General features: G+C 25.2%; 1 protein-coding gene across 1 annotated transcript; it reads left to right on the plus strand.

The window, feature by feature from the left end:
• The first annotated feature begins 607 nt into the window (after positions 1-607).
• Positions 608-2,179, plus strand: LOC145834518 (9,11-endoperoxide prostaglandin H2 reductase-like). The gene is made up of 2 exons (XM_082941964.1): positions 608-1,036; positions 1,167-2,179. The coding sequence occupies exons 1-2, from the start codon at positions 1,026-1,028 to the stop codon at positions 2,002-2,004; spliced, it is 849 nt and encodes a 282-aa protein (XP_082798090.1). The 5' UTR covers positions 608-1,025; the 3' UTR covers positions 2,005-2,179.
• Positions 2,180-21,472: the final 19,293 nt, after the last annotated feature.

Genomic DNA, 21,472 nt, shown 5'->3' on the forward strand with positions numbered 1-21,472 from the left:
AGTTTTTTGAAATCTAAAGGTTGTTAATACTATTGTTGACTTTAGTTGTTACTATTGTTAATAACATTTTGATTGTCATTTGTCTAATCTTGACTAACTAAGTATGAAAAAGTATAAGCTTTATAACAACTAAAATCAATGAATCTTAATAACTTAGTCATAGCAACATTCATTTTGAAGTCTTGTTTACAGCTATGGTGCACTGTTTTGCAATTTACAATTTTGAGCCTCTTTTTCCTATAAAAAATATTACTTAGTCCTAGCGTGCAAAGGTAAAGTATATCTATAAAGTCAAGTATTTAAGCAGTGATTTGAGATAATTTTACGTTGTTTGCAAATTTTATTAACAAAAGTAACACATATAACTTATTTTCCAACTCACAATATTAAAAAAAAAATTGGTTGAAAGTATGAAAATGAGAATTGATACGAAGAATTTCACAATCTATTGTGTACATAAAAAAGTACTTTGATTGCCAGTCCAGCAATTATGAAAAAAAGTTGTATTATACATGGTTTATATAAATTAGCTTGTTTTTCTTTTTCTTTAAAAAATTCTGTGTATCCAGGATTTTCATTTTGTATCTTAATATTTATAAACTGTTATTCTTAATTATTATTATTAGCAATTATTTTTTTAATAAATTTCAAAATAGGTAAAATGTTTTAGTTGGTGTATATATATTTTATATATAGATACAATTTTACAATTTTGTTTAACTGTTTAATTAATGCACTGGTGTTTAGTAGTGTGCATTAAAATTGTTTTGATATCCACAAACAGTTTATGAGGTAACATTTTAATAGCGCTTGATAGTATATATATTTTATATCAGAAAAAGCTATTTATAACATAAATTTATAGGTCTTAACATTTTACTTATATATTGAAACACCCAAGTTTTTTAGAAAATAATATTTTTTTGTAACAATTTTTTTTGTGTAGTCTCTAGTAAACAGCAAAAATATTTTACTAGCAACTTACTGTGCAAAGTTTTTGAAAAGCTCAAAGACAACTGACTTAAATGAAAATAAAGTAAGTTGATGTGATAAGTTTTATAAAACAAGTTTTAATTTAAAAAATAGTCAAAATTTTAAAAGCTTGAAATAAATTCTTTTTAGATGAAACTAAATTACACAAAAAGTATAAAGCTAAATACTAACAGCTTAATGCCAAACATAGGCATTGGAACTTTTGGAATAAAATGCCCAGATGTTCTTGAGCGAGTTTTAGATGTTTCACTAGAAACTGGCTACAGACTCATTGATACTGCAGCTTGTTATAAAAATGAACACTTGATAGGGGAATGTCTTCCAAAACTTCTTGTCAAGCACAACCTAAAAAGAGAAGATATTTTTATAACAACTAAACTGGCTCCAAAAGACCTTGATAGTGAATTGGCTGCAAGGGCCTTTGAGCAATCTATGAGCAACTTAAAAACTGACTACATTGATTTGTACTTAATCCACTGGCCTGGAAGAAGAGGAAAAAAGGTAGCAGACCCACAGAACGAAGAGTTCAGGAAAAATGCTTGGAAGTCTTTGGAAAAAATATACCTCGATACCAAAAAGATAAGAAACTTGGGCGTTTCAAATTTCACAGTGAAGCACTTGATGCAAATGAAGGAATACTCGAGCGTGGTTCCTGCAGTTAACCAGTGTGAGTTGCACCCAGACTATTTGAACCAGGGCGTGATGGACTACTGCAAAGTAAACGAGATACACTACCAGGCGTACTCTTCTTTGGGGCAAGGTTCTCTTGTTAGTGACGATCGAATGAAGTGTCTGATGAAAAATTTTCCGAATAAAACTGCAGCCCAGGTGCTGTTGAAATGGGGCCTCCAGCAGGGCTGTAGTGTTCTTCCAAAATCAACAAACCCAAAGCATATTATCGAAAACTTTGATGTCAATAGTTTTGAACTGACTCCAAGTGACATAATAACAATTCAGAATCACATTTATGCAAATAAAAAGTATGCATGGAGCCCACAGTTAGTAGCCTGATTAGTTTTTTTTTGCGTTTAGGAAATTTATTAAATATTTTGTTTTTGTAAATCGTACTTTTATACTTTTAAGCTTTTTTAAAGAAATATCTTCAAAAGCAGAAAATTTTGATAATATTAAAAAGATTCAAACTGTTAAATATTTTTCTTAAAAACAGCATACATTTGAAAATTAATTGGTACTATTTAAATTAAAACATTTTTTATATACTAGTGTAAATTTTAGTTATTTTTTCATGATATGTTTTTTATTGAGAGTATCAATTTAAACCATTAAAACTTTTTTTATTACATTTTGCATGTATTTTTTTATGACATTAAAATGAGCATTTGTAGTTAATAAACAAAATAAGAATAAAAACTTTAAAACCAAGTTTAGTTATGAAATGTTTGGTAAACCAGCTATTAAAACAAGTTAGTTAGGTTATAGAATATTGTGTCTTCTCTAAATTAAAGTAATTAAAAGTGTTCTATCTAGTTTGCCTAAATTTATATTATTATTTGTATAATACTGTTTTATAATTCAAATTTTAGTAGTGCCAAAGTTTGAAAATTTTCTCTTATTTTTAGAACAAACATTTATTGGGAACTTGAAATACTTTATTAAAAAATATGGGATAAGTGTTTTACACAAAAATCACTGCTTTAAATTAAAAAGATATAGCGTTCAAATATTTTATTCATTTTCGCTGAAGTAGCTAAAACACTAAATGCTAATTGTTTTGACTTTCCTAAAATGGTTGTAAAAGAACTTAAACTTTTCAACAAGTTGAAATGAAAAAACTCATATTCGTTTTTTATTCATTTGAACAAGACTTAAAACTTTAAAAAATTACTAAATTAATAAGTTGCTAGATGATATTTAAAAAACTTTTGACAATGCTTAAATAGTAGGTGTAAAATATGCAGGAACGGGACAAATGTGCACGAAGGGACACTTTTCACGAAGAGACGTTTTTGCACGAGAGGTCAGTTTGCACGGAGGGTCATTTAAAAAAAAAAATAATAAAACAGAAAAAACAAACAAACAAAAATAATAGTTAATAAAATGACAAAAATAAGAAAAAAGAAGCTACCGACTGAGGGAAGGGTTAGGGGTAACAGTGATAGTAAAAAAAATAAACTAATAAAAAAATATGTAGAAAATGAATATACAATAAATAAAAAATAAATAAATGGAAAAACAAAAGAAAAGTATAAATTTCATAATTGCCCTCTTGGCAGAAATTAAATAAATAATCGCCTCTTTACTAGTTTACAACTAATTTGATTTTACATTCCTTAATAGTTATTGCCCCCTAGTAGCCAATATTAGGATTCCCACTCTTCGAACTCCTGTTCTTCCTGAACGTCTTTGTACCATGACTTCTTGGAATTAAAAGCTACAGAATACTCATTTGTATATTTCTTAATAGTTGTCCTGGTCGAGACATTAAACTGTGTTAATGGTTTATAACTCGAAACCGAAAGATTTTTTCGAACACTAGGTCCTTAAATCAGACATTTTAAGTGCTTATTTTTTGTCGTTCATTAAACATTTACATGTAGTCGTATTTTTTGTTTTGTAAAAATATTTTTTTTGTTGTACTTTAAATTGCTGGAAGTTTTAAGCAAAAATATAGAGCAGAACATTTTACTCTATAAAGTTTCTGTTTATACATTTATTTATAACTAGTAAACATCTTTCACAAAGTGTAAATGTTTTTATTAGTATAAGAAAAAAATAGCGAGTAGTTTAAAAGTGCATATAATGAATAAACAACAGTTCATAAATTTTTATAAGTGTTACATTGCTATAAAAATAATAATTTGTTTATAAAATCATATGAAATAAAAGTTTATAAACAAAGTACATGTGCTTTTTCCTCAACGAGAATATTTTTTATAGAAGTTTGCGAAATTCTTAGATATGAAATGTAAGTTGTTTGAATAGTTGTACTTATTTATTTTCGAATCAATACGTAGTTAGAAAGAACTTAGTTCAACGAAGATAAAAAGTAAATTATTAAAAAATTATAAAACAAAATTTACATAATAATACTTTGGTTTAACTGTAGTTAAACTAAGCACAGTTAGTCTTGTTTTATTTGTTAGACAAATGTATAAAGAAAGCTTAAAATAAAAAGGATCTTGTAATATTCAGCACCTCTATTAAAAACTAAATGCTTTATCTTCTTCAGTCTCATTACCCGTATCTTTATCTACGTCTTTCATGTAGTCCTTGGCAACCTCCCCCTTCCCCACCGTCTTAATCATCTTGAGAGCGCCCCAGAACCCGCAAAATCAACAGAAGTTCATCAACAGTGTAAAAGTTAAGGCTGCGGACCATCAACTCCATAAACGAAACGGGTACACAGTTGCCGTGAAAACGACGGCATACACTGTTAAGGGTTGTCCTGCTGTTCTGTTTTTTTCCAAGGGAGGCTTTTTGTAAGCTCTAGGAACACGTCACTGACATCTAGCACTGCCATGATCAGTGTCCCGCTCCTCTCGATGAGGCAAAATTAGGTTTTTGATAGGTGGAGGATTGCTACAAGGTGGTGCTCCAATATATCCAAAACGTCATTTCTCTTCACATCTGTGAACACTGAGAAGAGCAGAAACACGTAGAAGCCCGCTTCTAAGTGGTAGTACAAGTGAACAGACACAAACATCTTCTGATTTCTGAAACCCGCCCATCACTTGGCGGTGTCACTAAACTATTATGCGTCTCATAGCGCCGTCACGGCAATCATCAACAGTTTAACGTAATAGACCAACCTCAAAAGTGATTCCTCGAACTTTTATTTTTCCTAGGAGGGGAGATCCATGTTCCTCCTCCGTTTGAGCAAGAAGTCCATAGACCCCAAGTCCAGTTTCAAGCACTGCTAAACTTTAACAACCCGGGCCTGATCCGTACTCTTGCTTTTATTTTTGTAGAAGTGTTCGAGCTGAGTGTTTTCCCCCAAAAAGTTTCTGCGACTTTGAAGGAGATATGGAGTTCGAAGAAGTGTCTAAAGAATAAAACGACGGAGACGAAGACAATGACGGAAAATATCGTGGAGGAGAAAGTGACCTTGTTAAACTGATGTACGTCCGGATAAGATATATCAATAGTGTAAATCGTTCAATGTTGAAATAATTTAACTAATTAAGTGTTTAACTAGAAACAAGTACTTTTAATGATTTGTAAGTATAAAGACAGAGTTTATAACTTTTACGAAATTTTTTTTTGTAAGAAAAGATAACTTTGTATATAGTTTTAAACTGTTTAATGTCAATGAGAATAAAAATCATGTTCAAAACAAAGAAAGTTTTGTAAATGTACAATAAAAAATGTACAAATAGTATAGTTCTTTTCAGTGGTCTAATACAGAGATCTTTTATAATAAACTAATTATTTATTAGCTATGTATTGATAGTTTACACGTAAACAATAAATACTTTTTAGTTGAAAAAGTTTATTAAAAACAATAAAAAAGTCAACACTGAAAAGTTTTAGGCAAAAGACCTTGTGTAATTAAAAAAAGACCTTATGGTTAGGCAATTTGGCTACACATCAACTGTTTACTTTATTTATTTTAAGTAAAAACAATAGAAAATATTTAAAACTCTACTCATTAGAAAAATAAAACTTATAAAGAGAAGACAGACATACATTAAAAAAAAAAAAGAAGTTTAGCACAGAGAACCTTACAATGAGAAAAATAAATGGTATTTAGTCGTTTGCATAAGTTTTTCTAACACAATCAACTAAGGCCTGTTAATTTGTTTGAAGCTCGATATAACTGTAAGTATTTACATTTTCCTTTGTAGATTTAACTATAACAAGATAAACTAAGAAAACAAATAGCAAAAAAATACACTTAAATTTTTTACTAATATAAGTTCTTTAAACTAAAATCTGGCATTTTTGTAATTTAATGTTTCTGAAGCAATTATATCGAAAAAATAAAGAAATATTAATTTATAAAATAGGAGTTTAGTAACGGTCTAAATATAACTAAAATGTTATAGTACTTGCTACAACCTAGACTGGATCGATGTCATCAGAACTCAATTAGAATATTTAGCAGCGACTAACCTTAGGTGTAGTATTTATAAGTATAATCCCAAAACATATGAAATGAAATATCCATTGTAAACTATTTATACTTTATTTATTTAATTGTTCTTATAAAATAAATCTCGATTATCTAAAGGTTTTTTCGTTTACCAGGTCTTAGAACCAAATATTTTGAGCAACTTTATTTTTGTTGTTCAATAAACAAAAATGTAGCTGTAAAAAAATATCTTTAGAATGACCTAATCTCAGATCGACTCTTGGATTTCATATAATCACATATATCTATAAAACGCAGTTTATTACAAAACAATATTAAAAAAAAACAAAAAGCTATCAAATATAGAACCATAAAGGTATTTTGTCTAAGAAAACATCGGCTAAAGTCTACAGAGCCTAAGCCTGCTGGACTTTCTGATGCTGTGAGACAAGATCAAGATAACATAAGGTTCGAACATAAATCTGAATTTAAAACATTTTTCTATTTTTTGATCATATACAAATTTTATTGATAAAACAACGATCTAATTTGACGACCTTTGTATGCAGCTCACAAAAAATTTTTTAAAAAGCACTATTTTAAATTTAACTTTTTTTATTTTAGGTTAAAATATAGAGCAAAACATTTTTTAAATTTTCTACAAATTCTAATTATATAAGCGAAGTAAAATAAAACACGTTTTCTATTAAATAAAATTTAAGTTTAAGTTTGCATGCACTCTTTGATTAATATCTGTTTAAAAAAAGCGTTTCAATTTATTTAAAGTTAAATTGTTGTTGAATAGAACTTACATTGCTATATTTAAAAATTCGGTTAAAAAAAAAAAACAATAAAAAAATATTTAAGTTTAATCTAGTTTTTGTTTGTTTTTACAATGTTTTTTTTGACATGTTTAGATGCATCATCAACTACAACTAAAATTTTACTCAAAGAAATAAATGTATCTGGTATTTTTTTTACCATTATATGGTTTTTATGTTATAAATGTAATTAAAACCTTTAAAGAAAGATAAAATTTAGCTTAAAAGTTATTATACTCTCAAAAATACTCTCAAAATGTTTTTTCTAAAAACCTGGTGTCCGTAAAAACTTTTCGGTTATCAATTTATTCTCTACGCATAAAACTTAATGCATTTTCTATGACATATATACATTACAATATATCAAAGTTTTATGTAAAACACAATTTTAATGGAAAAGAAAATACCAAAAGCAACACTAAAAGCTGTGACGGCGTTCTACATTTCTTCATAAAAAATATCAATTTCTACCAAACGGAAATGCTTGAATCCCATTTAACTATATTGAAATAGCTCTTAAAGTTAAAGTAACGCCAACCTATAAAATAAAACTAGAAATATAAGCAATAGTAAAAAAAAAACAATACATTTATTAGACTAGTTATGTTGAAAATACAAAATCTAAATTTAAGCATATAAATAAAAAAATATATTTAAGTACTCCCTAATGTACATTTGTAAAATAAAGTAATGGGAGTACTTTCTTAATTAATGAAAATATTCTGAAAAATTTAATTATACAAAAAAAATAATAAAGCTGCAGAAAATTAAGCCTTAATTGAATGAAACACATTGAGTTAGAATCATTATAAAAAAAAAAAGAAATGTAACAAAGGTAATAGAAATAAATCTTTAAATATATGAAACAAACAGAAGTGTCACCTAAATGGAAGAAACTGCTGATCATAAATTTTATATATAAGTTGAGTATGAAAATTATACGAACCCAATATTGTGTTATATAAAATTTAAATTTCCCCTCCATTGTCTTTTAAACTTTTTTTACACTTTATCACAAACCCGAGAATACCTATTGTAAGTTAGTTGTTGCCGCCTAATTAGTTTTTGTCCCCCCAAATTAATGAAATTTTTAAATTTAGGTTATAAAACTTGCTAATTAGGATACCTTTATTCTGTTTAGATTCTAGGTTGGCGATATACGTCCCGTTAAGCAAATTTATTAACCTCGTGACTTGAATTACCTTATAGAAAATTATACTCGTCAAACGAATTTCAGAAAATATTAAAAAAAAGTTTTTAAATACGAAATAAATTTAGTTTTGTGTAAAAATTGATGTAATTTGCATGATTATGTTGTTATAATTTTCTCTTTTAAACTTAACATAAGTTCATTTTCATTATAGGTTTACAAAAGTAAAGCAGACTGCAAAAGTCTATGTAAAAAAGACTCTTACATCTGGCCAACTAAGGAATTAAAAAAGTGCCTACTTCAACTTTAGACGTTTTGCTTGATGCTTTATAAAACGATGTCTCGATTGGTATCGAGTGAGTTATTTACTTCATATCAAATCAAACTAAAGATGCAAAAAATAACATAAAATTTTTTTTTTTTAATGAAAAGTAAGTCAGTGTTTAGTTTTATAGCCCGCAGGCCGTAGTTTGCTGACCCCTGCCTTTTATTTTCAAAACTATTTTAGTTAAGCCTCCTAAAATAGTATGTTTAAAACGTTAAATCAGTGTTTTTATTACATTAAATATCTACCACGTAGTAATGTAGCAAATAAAAACAACAAAAACTTATATGACTTTATAAACTTATTTGTGAATTAATATTTTTAAGAAGAAACGTGAGTAAATAAGACTATAATATTATTTATATGTTGTATACTCGGTCAGTATATATTAAACGTTTTGTAAAGTATAAACATTTCAAGATACTAAATTGAATATTTAAAGCAAATTTGTAAATATTTTAAACAAATTATTGATAAAGTAGTTTAAGTATGTTATTAGCTACTAGATATTATTTTGTGCCAGAAATTTCATTTTTTTATTCATTTTTAGTTTTTAATAAAGTAGTTTTGAAGTTATATTAATCTCTAACTGTGTTTTTACATTAGGGTAGTATAATTATAAATTTAATTTTTAGAAATATAAATTTTACAATATTCTTATTTAAAACTAAAAAAGTTTTTTGTATTTTATTTCATGTTCAAAAACTACAATTGGCTATTGTACAAAAACTAAAATGGTTTAGTGTAGGTAAATTTCACAAATTAAAAAATTGATTTAACATTAAAGATTTAGTCAATTTTGTAAAAGCTTTCGTGAAAACTCATTAAGACCTTAATATTTTTGATAATCAAATTAATTATTCATTTAATATAATTTACATACCATTAATAGTGTTTTATTTATGCTTCTACAAATTTATTTACGTTGTAATCAGCGATTGTCAATAACTTAAATATTCTCGTTTCACTTTCATAATTAAAATTCACAAATATGCTTGTTTTTATCTTCTTTGTGTTTTTAATACACTTTACGACTCAATAAAAACAGTCGTAAAAATTTTCAGTTTAAATAGATGACTAACAAATTCTAGGTTTGTTGTTTCATTTACTTAGTGTATTTAGCAACGTGCTTTAATTTATGATAAATAAATTTAGATTCGTTAAAACAAATTAGTAATCCTAATTTAAGTTTACTTACTTTCAAAAAAGATCTAGAACTTTTATTTAGCAATGTTTATATTTTATGTAATAAAAGTAGATTTTGTAAACCAGCTATTTTTTACAGATCGACTTTAAAAATATATGCTGAAAGATTTTTTTTTGTTTTAAATAGTAATCACATTTTGGAATACATCGTTATTTTCAGAAATTAGTAATTATTACTTTGATATTTTCAAAAATAAATTGAAGATTAGCTGCAGATAATATTAATTGAAAAAAAAAACTCGATAAAATTCATTTGAGTTTATTATATATATTAATTCTTATATTTAGTTTTAATATATACAACTTAAATTAGCATTCAAGAAAATTATAAAACTATCTCTAATTTGGTGTAACTCATCACAACTTAGATAAAATACATATGTCAAGAACTTAATTTTTAAAAACAATAATATTACACTGATAATACACATTTTAAAAATTTTATGATTTGAGAAGCTATGTTTTACAAACAATTAAGAAATAAAATAACGTTAAAGCTTTATTAATTAAAAATAACATTATGTTTTTTTTTAGTTGAACCTTTATTCAGTATAAATCCAATTTTTAATCTAAAAACTTATAGAAAATAAATATACAATTAATAATTTAAACTACCATTACAAGATTTTTTATTGTTGTTTACTTCACAGTTTTTATTGTCCATCAGATCTAAAATATGTTTTTTATTTTTTTTGTTATAAAAATAGAGATTTTGTATGAAGTTATGGAAACTAAACATTTTATACAACATGACAAATTAGCTCTAAGAAAATTACCATTGAAATTAAATAATTGAATAATACTTTAACAATTTCTCTGTTAAACTCTTCCATTGAGTTAACTCATATAAGTACTAACAATAACTATTATTTTTACCACTTGACACTCTTTTAATTTTTCCTCCGATAAAAAACTGTTTTTAACCTTATTAAAACGGCTTTAAGTAAAAAATTATAGTACAAAAAAGAACTACTTTAGTGAAAGAAGTATAATTTAAACTGAAAGTGTTTTTCATTCAAGCTTTATTTTAATTTTACTTATGTTTAGTTTCTAAAAGCTTACTGGAAAAAATATGGACTTTATATTTTTAAATAAAAGAAAATTTCAATTATCTTTAACTTAATCTATGTAAAAATGTGTAGATAAAAAAATGAACTTAAAAGAAAAAAAGAAAATTTATAAAATTTGACAAAAATTTAGAATATTTAAGTCAGTTTCAGTACATAAATGATAAGATTTGAAAAAAGGAAATTTGAGGTAAATGAGATTATTAAGTTTAATATCTAAATCTAAATGAGTATAAACTTGAAAAATGACTTTTAATTTAAATATATTCTCAAATGTGTTAACATTGAAAAAAGAAACATAAACTTATACAAATTACATTATTCAAACAACAACTTGTAATATTTAAGAAGGTTTTGTAATTGGTGTGTATTTAAATTTTTATATAAACATATTCTCAATTTCGGATAAAACAATTGTATAAAAGACTTAGCACAAAGTTACTAAATTAAAACTTGTACAAAAGTAATGTTGCTTAGCAACACATTAAAAAACTAACAAAACAGCCTAAACATTGTATTAACCTATTGTACTAGTTTCATAAAACTACCATCATAAATTTAAAACTAACTAGATTTATTCATTTTGCTTATTATACATTTAACATGATCATAAAACTTTAAAAGAAGTTTATCAGGTACTATGTCCAAATTTAAAATTACATGATTTTTGTCATTGTTGTTTATTTCACAGTACTTATTGTCAATTGAAGCTAAATACTGTAATGCTTTTAATCGTTTTGGTGTTGAAAGTGAATGTAAACTTCGTTGCAAATCCCTCTTTTTAGTTTTATTCCAATTACCACTGCTTAAATTATCTAAACGCTTTTGTTGCTTGCTTTTTTTAATAAATCCACTACTTATTAATGGTATTTTTCCAAATTTCATTGATTTTTTACAAATGTTGGTATTTTTTTCTACATGCATATCTGAATCCAACTTTTTGATAATACTTGGATTTTTCAACTCAGATTTAAGCATATTTTTATTTACCTGTGCACATTGGTATACTTCTATAGGTTCTGTTTTTATTAAAGTACTTATGTTTTGCTCTTCCTTAAAAACAGAGAATTCTTTTACATTGTCATTGCTTGCTATATCAGTTTTCATAATTTGTGGAGCATTTTCAACTGAAATATTTTTATTGAATAGCTCCATGCGTTTTTTACGAAAGGAACTCATTCTTTCATTAACAAAACTTTCTACAAATTTAGCATTTTTGCATAATTTATTTTCTGGATAATGGTCACATATACAACTTACCATAAACTCTATATGCCTTTTGAAATGTTCAGGGCCTTTGTAATGAAGTTTTTTAAAGTTTTTCTGTATAATATTTAGGTCAATAGGCTTCTTTTTAATTGTTTTATGAAAATCTTTCAAATCCCATTTCTTTTCATCTATTTTATCGAAAAATGGTTCAGCCTGCTTTTCTTTAAATAGTTCATTAAGAGTTTCAAGGCAGTTTTTCATAAATGGTGAAAGTTTTTTGTTTGTTGTAGAGTTTCTAGTTGTGCTACTAGAATATTTCAAATTAGATTCTTTTTTCATACAAAGACCTTCTTGAACCATTTCTTTTGTTCCAAAGAAAACTTAATTAGAACAAATCTTATAGTAAGAAAATGTTAAATGAAACTCATATAAATACAGTACTTAATTTAAAAGTAGTAAATTTACTTCATTATTTTAAAATATGGTTAAATTCTATGTATCTAATAATTTTTTTGTCCGTAAATTATTACCTTTAACAAAATAGTTTGTTCCAGATAAAATGAGTTATTAAGTAGGCACAAAATACTTGTAAAATATGCTTTTTTAAGAACAGGATGGCTAGTTAACCTGGAATTTTAGAATTTGACCATAAGAAACTAAAATGCCAAAATTTTAAACAAAATCATTAAAAAACCTCTAATTTCAAACAATTTTTAAATGTGAAATAATAAACTTTAATCAAAATTTATAGAATAACTTTGTCAAGATTGTTTGTTAATATTTAAAATTTAAAGTTGTATTCAAACTTTAACTTCCATAACTTTTGAGCCCTTATAATAAAATATGGTATTATATTTCTAAACTCTAGAACCACAAATCTTGTGTACTATCTCCGCATATTTCATAAAATTAAAAGCTCAAAAGTTTTTGCTTTTAAACTCGTAACCTAAGTATTAGACACTTAGTTATTAAAAATTGTCATTTAATTCAAAATTGGCCTGGGTCATAAAATGTCAATTTCAGTATTTTATATTAAATTGTGATTATCTATGGTAGCAGGGACCCTACACTAAGAGCATTATTAAAAGTTTTCAAACATATTTTTTAGGAGTATCAGTAAAAATTAACTTATTTATCTTTTTTAGTAGTAGACTGTTTTAACACATGTGTATTACAAGTTTAAAGCTTTTTACTAAGTAGACCAAAGGTTGCTTCTCTTTTTCAGGAACTAAACTTAAGCTTATAATAGTTAAATTGATGATCTATTTTAGGTATAATAAGATTTAAAAATTATTAACACAGTGGGTCCAATTTTTTTTAATAAAAATTAACATTATTGGTTTCTTTTTGAAAAGTTAAAATAAATATAATAAGATACTTTTTATAGAACAAAAATTTTTTTTTTGAAAAATTACTAGTTTTCTAAAATATTTCAGACACAAATGTACAGAATACAATTTATGGCTAATTTTCTCAGAATTTTACAAAGTTTTTGAAAATTTACTTATTTCTTAAGTTTTAAAGCAATTTACTTAAGATTTTTAATAGATTTTGTTTACAATATTACAAGCAACTTGTAAGCAAAATTTCTAGAATTTTTTTTATTTGGAAAATTAAAATTATAGTAAAAATTAAAAGAACATGTTTTCTACTAGTTCTTTATAACTTAGTAAAGGTTAAGGGGAAAGGGGGTCCATCTTCATTTAAAAAAAGTTGATCCAATTTTATCGAGTTTTATCTGAGCTATCAGACATTTTTAACTGCTTAAAAAAATTTAAAGTAATTTTTGAGATATAAAAGATTGAAGTTGGTGACCTCAATAGGTTTCTAATGGAAGGCGCAAACCGAAAAAAACTATTTCATTAAAAATTTATCTTCACCTTCATTTTTGAACCATTCTTCTTCAAAATTTCACAGAAAGTCCATTATTAAATTAAAAAAAGATTCATGCAGGATTTTTTATTTTCAAAAAATGAAAATTTTATTCAGAAAAAACCACCTACTTTATCTTTTTTTTATCTAAATTTTTATTTTTTAATATTTTTAAAATCCCAACAATAAAAATATTTTAAACTATATAAGGAGCGTTTCCTGAAAGTTTGAGGTCTTTAGCTCAAAAAATGAAAGTGAAAATAGACTTTTAGTGACTTTTTAAACTTTCGAGAAAAATGCTTTCAAAAAGTTTGTGGTCAATATGTTTGTATCAGAAACTTTTTACAAAATTTACAATATCTCAAAAGTTAAATAAGACTTTTTTATTATATAAAACTTAAAGCTTTTATATAAGAGCCAATGTTATTTTTAGTAAAAAAAGAGTATAAGAATTGAACGGTAATTAACTAATTAAGGGTTTGATATCTATTAAATGTGAGCCTTTTTTTCTTTTTATTTCAACCCATGGGGTGGTTATGAAAATAAATTGGGTAAAGCTGTGTATCATGGTTGCCACTGATTAAGCTGAGAAAAATTTCCTGACTTTTCTAAATCAAACTCTTAAATTAAACTTATTGTGAAATACATAATCTAACACTTAAAACTATATAAAGCTTTCAATCTAATTCTAATACAGGTTAAAAACAACAGTTTTTTGCTGAATTCTATCATCAAACTTCCAGTACATCACTTAAACCATCTCTGTATGATTGATGTTTGTAATAAACAGCTCTATCAGCAAAATACTTGTATTATTACCTTATAACCACAGCTTGTCTGAAAAAAGACACAATTTTTTAGCAGTTCCTAGCATAAATGTATCTAGTTAAACAAACAACATATAAGGAACTTTTACAATTAAAACCTTGAATTAATAACGAACTTCATAACTAAAATCTTAAAACAATAACAAATTTTTACAGTTGAAACCTTAAAACAATAAAGAACACAATTTTTTAGAATTTCCTAGCATAAATGTATCTAAATAAAAGAAACAACAAATTAGGAACTTTTACAATTAAAACCTTAAATCAATAAGGAACTTTCACAACTCAAACCTTAAAACGAAAACAAACTTTTTAACAGTTAAAACATTAAAACAATAAAGAACTTAATCAAATATTGTTTTTTTAATGTATGTACTGAAATTTATTTTCTCTGCTTTTTTATTAGCACTTAAACCTCTTCATGTAATGAAGATATGGTTTCCTTCATCTGAACTGCATTCCGCTTCATTTTCTTGGCAGTTAAAATCATTTGCCTCATTTTATTTAAATTGTTCTCATCTGCTGCCCCTACACTTGTTGAAAAGATTCTTTTCTTTAAATCAAGCTACAACTTGTGGGCTTTATTTCTTTTCTTTTGGCACTCATTTGTTTTTACTTTCATTTACAAAATATTTCCTCTTATCATTTAGCATAAAATTTGTAACAAATAAATATACTCTTATTTACTTTAAAAACTTAAGTTACTCTACAAAAATAAAAACAATAAGTAAACTTAATCTTGGCATATACCTCTCTTATAACTTATTTTAAAAATTAAAACAACTTTGAAAAATTATAAAGAGTTAAAGTATACACATTAACTTGTTACATAAAATACTAAACTAACTGCTTAGTTATAATGAACTCAATTATTTACTTAAACAAAAAACACTTTGATTCTAAAATTATGCTAGATAAACTTTTGTGTATATATCACAGTTTCACTATGAAAGTGTCCTTGCTACAGATCATCAATACTAAAAGCTTACAAAATCTGCTTGTTCAAGTAGGGTACTTGTTCATATGTTAATAGAAATTTTTGCAGTTTTGCAAATATATTTTACTAATTTATACCAGTTGAAGGCATTGGAAATAAAATTAAATATTTTTTTAATTTTTAGGAAAATCTTGGAATTTTTTCTGACTTTAAAGGACTTTTAATTAATTTTTACCATTTGAAGGCTTTAGAAAACAAAGAATTTGTAAATTTAAACTGACAAAATCTGACTGTTTTAAAATTTTATCAAATTTCCTGACTTTTTTTCAAAAGCCCCCATTTTTTCCTGACTTTTCCTGACCGAGTGGCAACCCTGTGTGTTAAGCAGCAAAAACTAAATGACAACTTAGAGAGTAAAATACAATTGAAAAACAAAACCTATTTACTTTAGCAAGTAGTATCTCTAGTATCTAAAAAATTAATTCAAATTTTTAAACTGTAAAAAGGATTTAAAAACTAAAATAAAAATACTGTAAAAAACAATTTTGACCCCCCAAGATTATGGACTTAATAACTTTTCTGTTTGAGCTATAGTGAGATTTCCTAATGTTTTAAGTTTGCCTGAGTTAGATCGAATAGCTGTAACACTGAGTAACTACTTTAGAAACTATCTATTTATAAATTTTTTATTTAAATGGCTTAAGTATATTAAATTTTCAAAATGTATGTGTTCCTGCCTCTTCAAAAATATTTAATGTTTCAAACTAAATCAATACAAATAAAATTACATTTAATTGTAAGCAGTTATCCACCAAATACACCTAGGATCCAGAACCTTTTTTAACAAGACCAGACTGACTTTTTTTAATACAAGATCAGACCAAACTATTCATCTCTCAAAAAAAAAATCCTAATCAAGTTTTACAAAAATAAAAAATGGTTAGAACCACCAAAAAAATCAGTCTCAGTCTTATACAAACGCTTTGAAGAGACCTTTTGTTTATTAAAAAACAAACATTTTCAATTCTTATTCAAGTAGAATTCAAATACATTCTATTTCAATAAGAATTGAAAATGTTTGTTTTTTAATAAACAAAAGTTCTCTTCAAGGCGTTTGTTTAAGACTGAGACTGATTTTTTTGATGGTTCTAACCATTTTTTATTTTTGTTTATCTAAAATTCAATCCTGTCCGGTCTTTAAAACTAAAAGAGGAAGACTACCTTCATCCCATTTTAATTTCTAACCGAGTTTTACAATATATCACATACTTTTAGATTATAATAACTACCACTTGTTGGAAAAAATCACCGAGTGATCAAAACTAGTCTGAGTTATATTAAGGGCATAGGGATGAGGGTAAGAATTTTTTTTTACATTTTGATCTTAATTCAAAGATCTTCAACTTAGCTAACAGTTGCTTTGTAGTTTTTGAGTTAAAAATGCAAAACATATTTTTTTTAAATTCAGGTTTGTAGTAATTTGTTCTAAGTTCCTCAGGTTAATCTTAAACTAATAATAAACAATTCTATTGTAGGAATGTTAAAAATTTTGAGTAAATTTAGTCTTCTTAGAAAAATATTGATTTTTTTCGTTCTTTTAGTCATAAATTTTAGAATTGTTAAGCTCTTTTAAATCGTTACAATAGGATTAATTCTTATAATGCAATCAACGCTTTCTTAAAATAATTGCGATTGATAGCTTAAAAAATAAAGGAAATAGATTTTTAGTGAATTTTTCAAAATTCTTAGAAAACCAGCCTTGAAAATTTTATTCTCATATGATGGTTTTGGAATTTTTTTACAAAACTGGTTTTATCTCAATTTTTTTGTTTTATGAAAAGTATCATACTAGCATATATTCTTAAGCTTTTAAATAAGAACCAATGTTAACTTTTGATAAAAAAATGTTGGAAACCTCCTATGCTCCTAATCTGCTCTTAATCTAACTCAAGTTTACAAAAAAAGTTTCATAATTAACCTTAACATGCCCAAAAAAATTACTATTAATCCAGCCTTTATACCTTAAAAAACTTTAATAAATAAAACTTAATAAAAAAACACAATGTTTAAGAAAAACAAATGGATTTGAAAAAAATCAAACATTTAGCCTGTGATTTGAGGAAAATATCCAAACTAGCCTGCATTTTACTAACATTTTTCTATCAAGTATCAGTTTTTTACAAAATTCAAACTACCCTGAGTTAAAGTGAATTAAAAAAAAACTTCAAATTAGCACAAGTTATCATAAATAATGAGTATATGACATAGCTAAATTTAACAAAATTGAATAAGAAGTTTCTAAATCAACAATAACAAAGTCGAAATTGAGTTGACTTAAACTGATTTAAATTCTAACAAAAAAAAAACTTTAGTTTCTAAGCAAAAAATAAAACTAGTCCAAATTTTTCAAAATTTCTTTAAAAAGTTCAAATTAGATTAGGTTAGCCTGACTGCCCCGAGTAGTGGTTACACTGTAATAGTAAATTAATGTTATATTAAGAAGTTATGATTTATTGATTTATTATCAAGTCAACTTTGTTATAAAATAAAGTACATACAGGTTTATTTAATAAAGAAAAACAAATCTAGATTTTTTCATACAACACAGAAAAAAAACAAAAATAAGTGTAGGGGAGTGAAAAGAAAGGAAGCAACATGACTACCAGAAAACTTTAAAATGTGCATACTGATCCAATAAAAAATTAAACATACCCCAATAAGGTGCAAGTTAAAAAACTATATTTAATCAAAGCTTTGTTATTTTTATACCTACAAGAAAAAAATATGATTGTTTGTGAGCCTTTACAAGTGGTCCATTACTGTTTGTACAATTTTTTAAATTATATAGCTTTCTTTTGATGGTTTCCTCTCTGTAACTTGAAAAACTCCCAAATAATTTGGATAAATAGCAAATTGCTATTCTTTGCCATTAGCTTTTCTTGATGTGCCTGTTTAGGGTATTTTTTCTTTAAACTTTATGGCTATCAGCTGCAAACTCTAGTCTAGGCGCTTATGATTGGCAAATATTTGGCTTCTCTCTATCTTTACATATTATTTATTAAACGATATAAATGCGCTCAAAATGTTTGGTCTAAGCCTTAGACTCTAAGGACCTGGTCCTGGTGTACGGAAAAACTTTTCGGTTATCGATTCGTACACCACTAGATTTTATTAATAAAGTTTTTTTTTTTATTTGTTTGTTTGGGTAAGAATGAGTTTAAACCTAAAATTTTTGCTTAATTGGGTTAGAGTTAAAAAAAAATGAGATAAATCTGTTCAAAAACTGTAAAAAAATGAGATATTTTTTCAACGTATGTACGTTTGCGATTTAGTTCTTAAATTTGTAACTTCTATTTTAAAAGTCAAAAACTAAATTTCAAAACAGTTAAGGACTTAAGGTTTAGAAAAGTTTTCATTAACCTCAGATATTTTAATAAATAAAACTCTTGGTTCTAAAGCAAAAAAAAAAGTATTTTAAAATAAAAGCCAACTATAAAAGTTTTTAAAGTTACAAAAAACGCTTAACCCTGTTTTAAAGGTAAATTTTGCATCATTATCAGATAATCCACCAATAAAGACTTTTAGTTTCTTATTTTAATTTTCAAAATCAAAGTCTTTTATAGGAGTGAATTTCGTATAAAATACCAAACTTTGTTTTTGAAAAATATTTATAATTTCTTTTCAGCCTAAAGTTTTGAAAATTTATTTTTTAATTTAATCTATTGTTACACCGCTTTAACTGCACTATTATAAAATTTTTATCATTTTTCAAAGTTCTATAAACGTAAAGTTTTCTTTAAAATTCAAAAAGAAAAATTTTGCTTTGTAAATTTAAAATTTAGTTTTCGAAATAAAACTAGCTCTTAAAATTGTATAAATTATTAAAACTACGGCTATTCTTGGCCAATTACTGCTTAAAAGAATAGTTTTTTTTTGTGTTCAGTGAACAATACTTTTCCTCTAAAAAACAATCCATCGAAATATTAAAAATAAGACTTCTTAAAAGCTTATTTAATTTTTTAATCCATATTACTTCAAAATTATTTTTTAAGTATAAGAGTAATATTCAAAATTAGTTTACGAGTTTTCAAAAAAGATGCCTACTAAACTCATTTTCAAACTCACAAAATAACTTTTTATCTAAATACTTATGAAAATAACTTTATGATCGCTGTCATAATTTTTTAACAACAGATCTGAAAGATATCATGTAATTTTGTTTTACTATTATTAAAAAAAAAGTCATTTTATTGACTTTGCAGTTGTGTATGATTCGACGACCGAGATGTCTTTTCATAAACCTAGGTCCTTAGACTAAATGTTTTTGAGCATTTTCGTTTTCGTTCAACAAACTTATTACAATTAAAAAGGATTATGAAAGAATTAGTTGTTAGTTAAGATTTTTATATATACTAATATGTAAGGAAATATAATGGTTTTTATTGATACATTTCATTCTTGATTTTTTTAACATTGTAATAAATTTGATAATGAAAAAAAAAATTAAAACGCAAAAAATTAAACCGATTAAAAAAACTAAAATTACAAAGGTAAAAAGATATTAACCTATACAAAAAATTCGAAGTAAAATTAAACGAATAAAAGTCTCTTCATTTATTATAATATAAGTCTAATTAAACTTTTAAATATTTTTGTACAAAAAAAAAGTAATTCTTTGTATTTAATTTGTGTTTTTAGTTTGAATATTTTACATTGTATAAAAACAACAAACTTAATTTGTTTTACTATGTGTATTTTCACATAATAAAGGTTAATTAATAAGTTTTCGAAAAATAGGTCTTTTTATTAAGACTAATAAAATTAGATAGTGTTGTTAGAAATATAAAACATTTTAGACCTTTTTTATTATTACGCAAAGTTATGTATTATATTATTTTACACATTTTTTGTGATGATAAGGCTTATACACACAAATATTTTTATTATTTAAACCTTATTTAGTATCTTTTTTAAGCTCTAGTTAGTTTATTTGAATATTATTTAACATGAAAGAAAAATACTAAATGACATAGCCTAATAGTTTAAAACATACTTAGTAATTGAAGATTTATTGAAATAAAGTTAAAACTAAGCGAGTTATAAAAGTTTATAGTTTGTATCATTAATTTTTAAATGAGAAATGTGTTCTTTATTGTTTTGAAAAACCTTTAAATATTGTATTTAACCATGTGAGGTTTATTTAAATGTTATATGATTTGTTAAACAAGTTTATTCAGAATTTCATAATTGTTTATATTATAACCATTAGTAATTTTAGAATTATTCATGGTAAAAAATAATTCTCAACAATTCTGCCACATTTTGATTTGTTTAAAAAAATAGAGATTTTAAATTGAACAAATCATAAAAAAAAAAAGTTTATAAAAATTTAGCTAAAATTGACAAAAACAAGGGCGGAAAAAAATCACTACAGAAAATCTATAAAACATATAACTATGGATTTAATTGGTATAAAAGTGTTAAAATTTATACAAAGTACCTTTTTGGTTGAAGTGTTTTGTCTAGTAAGAAAAATAAGTATGATGTTTTAGTATAACTTTTTAGTTGTGTTCATACATAAATAGTTTTAATTACTAAATTTCGAGTAATTTTGCTGTAGAAAAAAATCTTTGAATATAACAAAATTTACAATAGTTGTTATACAGTTATTTGTATTACTTGAAAAATATTGCTCAATCTAATTTTTTTAAATTCAAAATCTAATTTTTCAAGCCTTTTTTTAAATGCCTTTATTAACTTTAGCGTGAATTGTTAACTTTGTTTTAAAGCTATAAAATTAGGTTATTTCAAACGATATTTTACACTCACCTACTTAAAAACTAAGTTGGAATTTTTAAGTCAACATTTCTTTTGTCTCAAAAACAATGCTTCTATTTGCTTAAACTAAACTATTATATTTTTACTAGCATTAAATACGGTATTTTAAATTACAAATTTAAATTAAACCGCTAAAAAAGTTTTCTTTGTTTAGTTTTTGTAAAACTGATCAAAATCACAAAGCTAATATACTAT

The sequence above is a fragment of the Thalia democratica genome, chromosome 4 (genome assembly GCF_965202585.1).
Source record: "Thalia democratica chromosome 4, ktThaDemo2.hap1.1, whole genome shotgun sequence".
In the NCBI taxonomy this organism is placed as follows: Eukaryota; Metazoa; Chordata; class Thaliacea; order Salpida; family Salpidae; genus Thalia; species Thalia democratica.